The sequence below is a fragment of the Amblyraja radiata genome, chromosome 16 (assembly GCF_010909765.2).
Source record: "Amblyraja radiata isolate CabotCenter1 chromosome 16, sAmbRad1.1.pri, whole genome shotgun sequence".
Classification (NCBI taxonomy): Eukaryota; Metazoa; Chordata; class Chondrichthyes; order Rajiformes; family Rajidae; genus Amblyraja; species Amblyraja radiata.
In genome coordinates this window covers 32,819,356-32,829,851 of record NC_045971.1, presented here as the reverse complement: position 1 = coordinate 32,829,851, position 10,496 = coordinate 32,819,356, and the positions used below count along the sequence as shown (strand labels likewise).

Here is a 10,496-nt window from a genome sequence, read left to right as displayed (position 1 = left end):
TATTTCCAGATTCAGGGCCAGTTACTTCCTAGTTGTTATCAGGGAATTGAACCATCCTATCACCAATCAGAGAATGGTCCTGAGCTACTATCAACATAGTTGAAGATCCTTGGACTATCTTTAATCAGACTTTACCGGACTTTTGCTTGCATTAAATGTTGTTCCCTTTATCATGTATCTGTACACTGTGGACTGCATGATTGTAATTATATAAAGTCTTTCCACTGACTGGTCAGCATGCAACAAAAAGCATTTTGCTGATTCTTGGTACATGTGACAATAAACTAAACTAAACTAAGATTTATATTCACCAAGGTGATCATACCCATAACACATTTAAAAAAAAATAATAATGAGGTACTTGTTAGCAATTTAATAAAATAGTTTATTGAAATCGCAAGATCATAAATATTTATTGTGACTTACAATAAATCACAATTGAAGAAAATATAGATACAGAAAATATATTATATTTCTGCAGTTATACACAGTTAGAGTTCAGTGGGTTATATAACTTATTGTTATAGATTTTTTAATAATCATTTTAAGACAAGCTCTGTAACATTTTGTGTGTCTTTATTTGAGTTTTCCTCACTGATTTTGTTTATAACCTTACACTACACAGTACAGTTACTCTCTGCAAAACGTTTGCAATTCATAACTTTCAGGTAGGTTTCAACTTTGTGCATATCCTTCTTAAAACAAGCCAGGAGGCCATAGTTTTTCATCAAAGCTTCCTCACTTAAGTCTCCATTGAACCTGTCATAGGAAAATGTCAGCCAGGTAAAAGCTTGTGAAGAGCCTCCATCTTCTAGAGCCTGGAGAGTTACAGAATGATCACAGTTTACTAGTAATTCCACATAGGGAACATTTTTCAGAGAAATGCATTGGTTAGTAAATAATACAGTCATAGTAGCTTTGTTTTGTCTGTGCTTTGACATCAAAATCACATTATATTGTACATTACATCAATTCATATTATGCATTAAAATTCGCAAAATATTACATGGTTCATTCATATGAAAAATGTGATCTTTGCTCTGCTGCCAATGTTAGGCAAATAATCATAAAAGTAAAACAAAAGCACCTTGTGTAATAGTCTTGTACATATTAGGCAAATGGAGTGATGGCCAAGAATATTATGAAAGCAGAAGGTTTGGACGAAAGGTTACTTTGAAAGCACAGCTTCTGATATTGCCTAAACATTTCGAAACTAATATTGTCCAACCTGCTAGATAAAAGATCTGGTGTATCAATGAATAATAAAAAGGTTCAGTGCTACACATAAATTCATTTATTTGGATTGGAGGCTGGGTATCCTTGGAAACTAATCCTATAGCTAAACCCTGTTTGTATATAAACACACAGAAACATAGAAAACAAATACAAAATCTATCCAAACCTATGGATTCATTGTTTGCACAATATTAATTGTAAATTTCTTCTACCTATCTCTTAATAACATGTTCATTTTCTCTTCAATTTCTCCATTGTGATCTTTGAATTATTCTCCAGCTAACCTAATGGTGTTTCTATGGTGGACACAAGAAACGGCAGATGCTGTTTGCAGAAAACAGCACAAAGCGCTGGAGTAACTCAGCGAGCCAGGCAGCATGTTTTTGAATTAATATGGACATAGGTGCCTGCCAACGTAAATTTGCCTCGGTCATTTCTCCCACTAGTGATATATATTGTCTCTCTCACTTATGCAAATACAAATTATAAATCACATACTTTAGAAATTCTAGAACCCTTGCAAAATTTGGGCAAATAAGCCAAAGAGAAAATAAATGAGATTTGTTGCCGCATCTGTAATTGGTCCCGATTTAGCACGAAACAGCGAACCAAAGCTTTTCCCAATTTCTTACACCGAAACCTTCCTCTTTTTAGTTTAGTTTCGGGATACTGCGCGGAAACAGGCCCTTCGGCCAACTGAGTCTGAGTCAACCAGCGATTCCCGAACACCAACACTATCCTACACACACTAGGGACAATTTACTATTTTATCGAATCTGTACATATTTCGTGTGTGGGAGGAAACCGGACATTCCGGAAAACCCCCCACGCAATCACGGGGAGAACCTCCAAACTCCATACAGACGGCACCTGTAGTCAGGATGGAACCTGTGTCTCTGGTACTGTGAGGCAGCAACTCCACCGCTACACCACCGTGTCACCCTTTCTGATGCCTGGCTGCGATAGCTTCAATCAGAGATTCTTCCTCCCACCACAAATCATCAATGTGTTCCTGCAGCTAATCTTACCAAAAAATGATCAAAGACCGGAAATTGTAATAAACAATAGGTGCAGGAGTGGGCCAATCGGCCCTTCGAGCCAGCACCGCCATTCAATGTGATCATGGCTGATCATCCACAATCAGTACCTCTTTCCTGCCTTCTCCCCATATTCCCTGACTCCGCTATCTTTAAGAGCCCTTTCAAGCTCTCTCTTGAAAGTATCCAGAGCCGGCCTCCACCTCTGAGGCAGAGAATTCTACAGACTCACAACTCTCTGTGTGAAAAAGTTTCCTCATCTCCGTTCTAAATGCCTTACCCATTGTTCTTAAACTGTGACCCCTGGTTCTGACTCCCCCAACTTCGGGAACATGTTTCCTGACTCTAGCGTCTCCAAACCCTTAATAATCTCATATGTTTCAATAAGATACCCTCCCATCCTTCTAAACTCCAGAGTATACAAGCCCAGCCGCTCCTCAGCATATGACAGTCCCGCCATCCCGGGAATTAACCTTGTGAACCTACGCTGCACTCCCTCCTCAATAGCAAGAATTAGAGGACCAAAACTGCACACTATACTTCAGGTGTGGTCTCGCTAGGGCCCCGTACGACTACAGAAGGATCTCTTTGCTCCATACTCAACTCCTCTTGCCATGAGGGCCAACATGCCATAAACTATTTGAATTTATATGGGCGCTAAATAAAGTTTGAATAATTGCATTTAATTCAAGTAAAATATAAAATATGAGTAGATTTATTTTAAAGCTGCATATTTCTGTCTCAATGTCCCTTATATGTTAGCTATTTATGTAACAATATTTATTTCGTGCATTTTGCGATCAGGAAGTTTGTTAAATAACAATTACAAATTCGCATAGCTCAGTCAATTAAAGATAACGTTTTCATTTTGCAATGGGACTAGTAGACAAAGCGACACATTAACCGTTGTTGGTGTAATGTAATCTTATTTGTGGAGGGATAGGCTGTAAAGAGATGCAAACCCAATTACCGACAGATACAGCAGGATTTTCGGATTAAATGCCATGCGCGATAAATAAAAAAACCCCATCAGCTCTCCATTAGACGGAGTAATGATTACAACGATGTAACTACCCATTATTACCAGCGCAAAATCTGAGCCATTAATAATATTTCATAATATCAATAGCGCCCGAAGCGTAACTTTAGCAGATATATTTTAACGTGAGTACTGGTAATCATGCGCGCTTACTTTCTTCAGAGCATCGATGCCTTCTTCTAGGTTCGTTAATTTGTCATAGACTCTGTCCGCGGTGCTGAATGCCCGACAGTTCTGGATTGGATTGAGCCAAGACTGAATGAGAAGCTGCGAGTAGAACAGCAGCTCCTTATCCTACGGAAGGGAGAACAGCGCGTTAATAACGATTCGAGTTACAAAATCGATGTTTTGTTTCCCTTTCAAATACCTGAATTTGGCTATGCAAAAAAATAAGCTAAATATTCATCCCTGAAAACGCCATCGCCGCCCGCCCCAAGAGCTGTATTAAGCTGTATTAGCGGGTACATTGCGGTCAGAATCGCCAATTAGTTGGTGTGGACGCGTTCCCCAGATAAAACATAGCTGACGTTAGAGTTGCCTTTATGGAAAAGAAACATTTAAAACGAGACTACAGATGCTGGAAAGCTGAAATAAAGCTGGCCATGCTAGGAATGCAGCAAGTCAAACAGCAGCAGGTGTTTCACTCTCGGCACATAATCATAGATCATATAGCGATACAGCGTGGAAACAGGCCCTTCGGCCCAACTTGCCCACACCAGCCATACATGTCCCATCTACACTAGTCCCACCTGCCTGCGTTTGTTCCACATCCTTCCAAACCCCTCCTATCCATGTACCTATCTAACTGTTTCTTAAATGTTGGATTAGTCCATGTCTCAACTATTCATCTGGCAGCTTGTTCCATACACCCACCACTCTTTGTGTGAAGTTCCATACACCCACCACATCTACCAAATATCTACACCATTCTCTAGTTCTTACTTCAGAGTTAGTTTTCTACCCGCAATGGCCACGGAGTCAATGCAAGACAAAGTTAGACACACACACTGTGAAAACCCGAGCAGAAGATGGCAAATATATTATTTGGGCTAGTTATTTAGATGGTATATTTTGCTTTAGGGGCATGTTTTGCCCATCTTTCTATTGGGTTGTTAGCTGTTAACTACTAGCTGAGGATCCAACGAGCTGTGTGAAAAGTAAAGCTGAAGATATTTTTTGATTGATCTTGTATGAATTATGTTTTAAAAGCTACCGATCGTTGTTGGGCGTCTTCTTTGCCAGTAGGCGCCGGGATAGTCTCAGACTGACAAAAAGCAGAAGGCGAACTCTTATGGGAATGGCGCTGCTCTTCCGGGATGTATTTTCGTTCCTGTTGGAATTTAAAAACAGATATGCATGTTTCTACTACAAGCGAACAAGTTCATTTTTTTTTCTAAGAAGTTGTGTTTGGGTCTGGCTACGTACGAAATCTTTGCAGGTCTCTGCAGCAACGACGTGCAGGAGCTGTGCGCGGTGCACAGCCTTGGCGAACAGATCAGACAGAGACGGCAACGGGAACGCTTCCAGATCCCTGGGGCATTGCATGGAGATCAACATCAAGACCAAAACAACGGAGCACAGTGACAAACCTGGCGAGGGAAGGAAAACCGTGATAAGTCAACCTGAAATAATGTGGCACAGTTGCGGGAAGAATTCTACAGTCAGTCAAAAACAAAGGGAAGAGGCATGTATGATGCCTCGCATTGTAAAAGCTACCCAATGGATTCAGTCCATAAAAGATAAAAAGTATGCGTAAAAAAATGGACTCTGCAAAGAAAAAGATAACGATCGCATTTCATAGTTAACTTCAAAAGCACTCACAGTTGTCCAGCTGCACTACTTTGATACATAGAGTGTTACTAAAAATAACAATGTTGTAAGGCATACATATTAGTGATGGGGACATAGTGTCATGCAGCATGGGAAAAGGCCCCTTCAGCCCAACTCGTCGATGCCGACCAAGACGCCCATTCGCCCGTATTTGGCCCTTAATCCCTCTCAACGTTTCCTATCCATGTACAGTTTAAACTGAACAGTACGAGGATAATGCCAAATGCCCTGTAAAGAAAGATGCCGACGCGTTTATTGCCGAGTGTCCGAAATCTGCTACTTCCACTGAGGACGACAAAAAAAAAGACATATATTGACAGAATCATCTGTAAAGTAAACGGATAATCTGGAATGGTTGAAAAGGGCAGTCATCGAAAGGTAATGCATACTAATCTGTTTGCAAAGTTTGATGTAAAATAAATTAGTGAAAATCAGCACAAGTTTCATATAAACCGGGAGATGTTACCTGAAGCCATCCTGTCAATATAACTGCAGATAAAACACAATATGAACCACAAACTAATCAGTCTACAAGATTGTAACATTGCTAGCAAGTCAAGGATTGAACATATATAGTCAAAAATCCATGCATTTATTTAAGACTCCTTGTTGATGGTGTGATATTAATTACAGTTACAGGGGTAAAAACAAAGTGTTCTGAACCATACATGCGGTGTTTTTTCAATTATTATTCGTTATTGCTCGACCACTAAGTTGTTTGCGTGTTCCGGAGAGTGTACTCTCCCACCTACTAAATGGCACATGTTTAGTTAGGTGAACTGATGACAGGCAAATAAAAAAACAAGAAGCAACATGTTTTTATTAAATGTTTCAACAAATTGTATGACCAGTGTTTCAACTGTGTTTTACATTGACCTGGGGAGAACAAAAAAACAAGCACATAGATCGGTAAATGTCAGCAGAATACATTTCATGGGATAAGAAATTAATAACTAATAGAGGTTTCTCCATGAGCCGAGATGCATTTGTGTTCATTATACTTTAAATAACTTTGTCACACTGACATTGCACAGTAACCCTCTACTTCGGTGTCAGAAGGCAGGAGATGTCCTTTTTGATTCAACGCCAATGTTTAGTGGAAGTTGGATGCAAATAGTGCCCTTTCTCCACAACTAATTGGTGAGTTATATTCTATTGAAAATCTATTGATGTATTTTTCTTTATCAGTGCATTTCAACAGGATCTTGTAAAATAGTGTTTTTCGAGGCAACACTCCTTTTTTGCCATTTACTTACATCCAGGCACTTCATAATGTTCTAGGAGCAGAATTAGGCCATTCGGCCCATCAAGTCTATGCCACCAAGTCTACTCCAATCATGGGTGATCTATCTCTCCTTCCCAACCCCATTCTCCTGCTTTCTCCCCATAACCTCCGACACCCTTACAAATCAAGAATCTGTCAATCTCTGCCTTAGAAAATGCACAATGATGACCTCCACAGTCGTCTGTGGCAATCAATTCCATAGATCCACCACTATCTGACTAAAGATTTTTCTCCTCATCTCTTTTGTAAAGGTATGTCCTTTTATTCTGAGGCCATGGCTTCTGGTCTTAGACTCTTCCATTAGTGTATAACATCCTCTCCACACTCACTCTATCCAGGCCTTTTGACTAAAATCCACTATTTTTGGCCTTTAAAAAAAAAGCCAACGTCTGCACTAAAAAGGGGGGAAAATAATGTAGAGAAGAACCTGAGCATCGGTAAGACTCCACTAAACCTGCCATGATCCTCTGTATTCACCAGGAATACAGGTTTTAAAGTTATAACATATTTATTGGCTGAAATAAGAATCTGATATATATATATAAAACACAAACAAAAACACCTGGGAATAGAACTGGCCATAAGCATTTATAAAGAGAAAATATAGTTTTCCATTTAGGGTAAAATTAAAATTTTTAAATAAGACTCAAGGTACATCTCAAAGTGATTAACTTGTTGGATGCCTACAGAGTGTTTTTCATCATTTCAAATTTGTACATTTCAATTATTACACATTTTACTGGCAGAGTTTTTTATCAACTTTGTACAGTACAAATATAAGTCAATGTGAGTGATATCAAGGCAATAGTTGGTGAAGTTGACCCAGGATTCAGCGACAGGATGATTGTTTCCATCAGACACAAAACAAAAACTGTTGAACTTGAAATCAAGTCCAATAAACACGGGTCAATAATATCCCTTTACTGCTTTAATTACCAAATTTACCATCGCTAGTTTCCAATTAATGCAATTAATGTTATAGACAATAGACAATAGATGCAGGAGTAGGCCATTCGGCCCTTCGAGCCAGCACCGCCATTCAATGTGATCATGGCTGATCATCTTCCCAATAGTACCCTATTCCTGCCTTCTCACCATATCCCCTGACTCTGCTATCTTTAAGAGCCCTGTCTAGCTCTCTCTTGCAAGTATCCAGAGAACCGGCCTCCACCGCCATCTGAGGCAGAGAATTCCACACTCACAACTCTCTGTGAAAAAAAGTGTTTCCTCATCTCCGTTCTAAATGGCTTACCCCTTATTCTTAAACTGTGGCCCCTGGTTCTGGACTCCCCCAACATCGGGAACATGTTTCCTGCTTCTAGCGTGTCCAAACTCTTAACAATCTTATATGTTTCAATAAGAATCCCTCTCATCCTTCTAAACTCCAGAGTGTACAAGCCCAGCCGCTCCATTCTCTCAGCATATGACAGTCCCGCCATCCCAGGAATTAACCTTGTAAACCTACGCTGCACTCCCTCAATAGCAAGAATGTCCTTATCTCATTAAACAATTTAACTGCAATATTTAGCCTATTGTTCAGTTTAGTTCAGAGATACAGCATGGAAATAGGCTGTTGCGCCGACCATCGCACAAGCTCTATGTTATTCCACTTTGCACCCACACAACAGGGGCAATTTCACAGAGCACAATTAACCTGGAAACTCGCACATCCTTAGGACGTGGGAGGAAACTGGAGCACCTGGAGGAAACCCACGTGGTCACAGAGAGAATGCCCAAACTCCACACATATAGCACATGAGGTCAGAACAGACCATGGGTCTCTGGTGCTGTGAGGCAACAGCTCTACCAGCGGTGCCACTGTCCTACTATAAAATAAACTGAGGAAATCATTTAAGAGGGTCAAAAGAGTCAAGAGTGTTTATTGTCATATGTGCCGAAACAAAACAATGACATTTTTACTTACAGCAGCACAGCACATGTTGTTTTTTTATTGTATTGTATGTATGTATGACTACAGGCACGAAATTTCGTTCAGACTTCGGTCTGAATGACAATAAAGGAAACCCTGTAACCCCTGTAGGTTTGTAAACACTGCAGTTAATAGTAAGCAAACAAACAAGCAAACAAATATAATAAGCAAACAAAATAAAGAAGTTCAATAAATAAAAACACTCAAAAAAGACCAAAAAATGCCTGAAGTCTGTAGTACAGCTCAGGTAGTTTGTCGTTCAATATTTCAATTGTTCAATGGTGCAATGGTGCTTTGATGCAATGTTTCATGGTTTAGTTTGAGTTTGTAGTTTAGTTTAGTTTAATTTATTATTGTCACACGTCCCAAGGTACCGCAAATAACTTTGGTTTGTGTGCTCTCCGGTCAAAGAAAGGACTATACATGAATACAATCATGCTGTCCACAGAGCATAGTGGCTGCTGTGAGACTGCTCCTTGAATATGCTGCTGACCTTGCTGAGGCAGTGTGAGGAGTAGAAGGAGTCTATGCAATGGAGGCTGATTTGTGTGATGGTTTTGGATACATCCACAACTCTCTGCAATTTCTTGTAGTCTTGCACTTCAATAGTCTGATGGTAGTTGGGAATAAGCTATTCCTGAACATGGATGTTAGAGTTTTTAGATTCCTATAAAATATTCCCACTGGCAGGAGTTGAATCAGTGTGTGGCCAGTGTGGTGTGGGTCCTTGATGATGCTGGATAGCTTTTTGAGATAGTGCCTGCTGTCGTTCCCATTGATGATGAGGAGTTCTTCTTCGCTGTCTTCTTCGTTCCTGGGCATTCAAGTTACCGAACCAGGCTGTGATGCAACCAGTCAATATGCTCCCTGCTGTACACCTGTAGTTCAAGAGAGTACTTGCTGACTTACCAAATCTCCTCAATCATCTCAGGAAGTAGAGGCATTGATTAGCTATCGTTATGATTGCATCTATATGCTGGGTCCAGGGCAGCTCTTCAGAGATATGTACTCCCAGGAACTTGAAGTTGTTGACTTACTCCACCACCAACCCATTGATGACAACATGTTTGTCAATCCACTTCTTCCTCTTCTAACTCAACAATCAGTCCCTTCGTTTTACTAACATTAAGAAAAACAAAATGAATACTTCTTGTGTACAGCAGGAAGTTCCCCACCAATCTTTTAAAATTCAACATGACTGAATCTTGAAGGATACTGAAAAATACATATTTACTCATAAAATAGTTGTTAAATTGAGTATGTAAATCCAAATCAAGTAAGAATTAAAGTTTATTCTCTTTGTCAATACCAAAGTCCAGTCTGCTTTACAAGAACAAAGGGATTATCTCTTCCCTATCTGATTTTCTTTTAAATCAAGGATAACAATATATTTTAAAAGTTCTGCCAAATGTTATTTGACCTGAATCTGTGGAAAAGTTACAAAAATTGTAGTTTTTCCACAGATACTGCCTGGCCTGCTGAGTATTTCCAGCATTTTGTTTGGATTGTATTTTAAATATGTATTTTTAATATTACATAGCTTCCTCTCCTATATCCAGCTAAACATTTAAAATATAGTCAAAAACAAGTCCTGTAAAAGTGGGTACACAAAATTGCTGGGGAAACTCAGCGGGTGAGTGGCACAGTTTTGGTGAAATCTGGCACCAGATCATAGGATTGGGTTTATATGAGTCATATTGTACAGTGTGGAACAGGCTCTTCTGCCCAACCTGCCCATGCTGACCGACATACCCCATTTACACTAGATAGATAGATAGATAGACAGATAGACAGATAGATAGACAGATAGATAGATAGATAGATAGATAGATAGATAGATAGATAGATAGATAGATAGATAGATAGATAGATAGATAGATAGATAGATAGATAGATAGATAGATAGATTAGACCAAGTGCAGACCCGTTGGGTCTGTTTCCCCAACGCGTGTTTGGGGGGGGGGGGGGGGGGGGGGGGCTGCGGCATCACACTCACACTAACCACCGCCCAAACACACAGGTGGGGGGAGGAGGGGAGAGGGAGACGGGGTGGGGAGAGGGGAGGGGGAGAAGAGGGGAGGGGAGAGGGGGAGGAGGATGGGAGTAAAAACGGGGGAGAGAGTGGGGAAGAGGGGGGAG

General features: G+C 40.1%; 1 protein-coding gene across 1 annotated transcript; it reads right to left on the bottom strand.

The window, feature by feature from the left end:
- Positions 1-617: 617 nt before the first annotated feature.
- On the bottom strand, positions 618-5,618 carry LOC116981749 (somatotropin). The gene is made up of 5 exons (XM_033034800.1): positions 5,609-5,618; positions 4,738-4,901; positions 4,526-4,642; positions 3,466-3,606; positions 618-818 (listed from the first exon to the last, which is right to left on the bottom strand). The coding sequence occupies exons 1-5, from the start codon at positions 5,616-5,618 to the stop codon at positions 618-620; spliced, it is 633 nt and encodes a 210-aa protein (XP_032890691.1).
- Between the last annotated feature and the right edge of the window lie 4,878 nt (positions 5,619-10,496).

Excerpts from the sequence above, each read along its gene's own strand:
- LOC116981749 (XM_033034800.1), bottom strand. Across the intron at positions 3,607-4,525 it reads AAGACGCCCAACAACGATCG|GATAAGGAGCTGCTGTTCTA; the intron begins GTAGCTTTTAAA and ends TCCCTTCCGTAG. Across the intron at positions 819-3,465 it reads GCATCGATGCTCTGAAGAAA|GCTCTAGAAGATGGAGGCTC; the intron begins GTAAGCGCGCAT and ends GTAACTCTCCAG.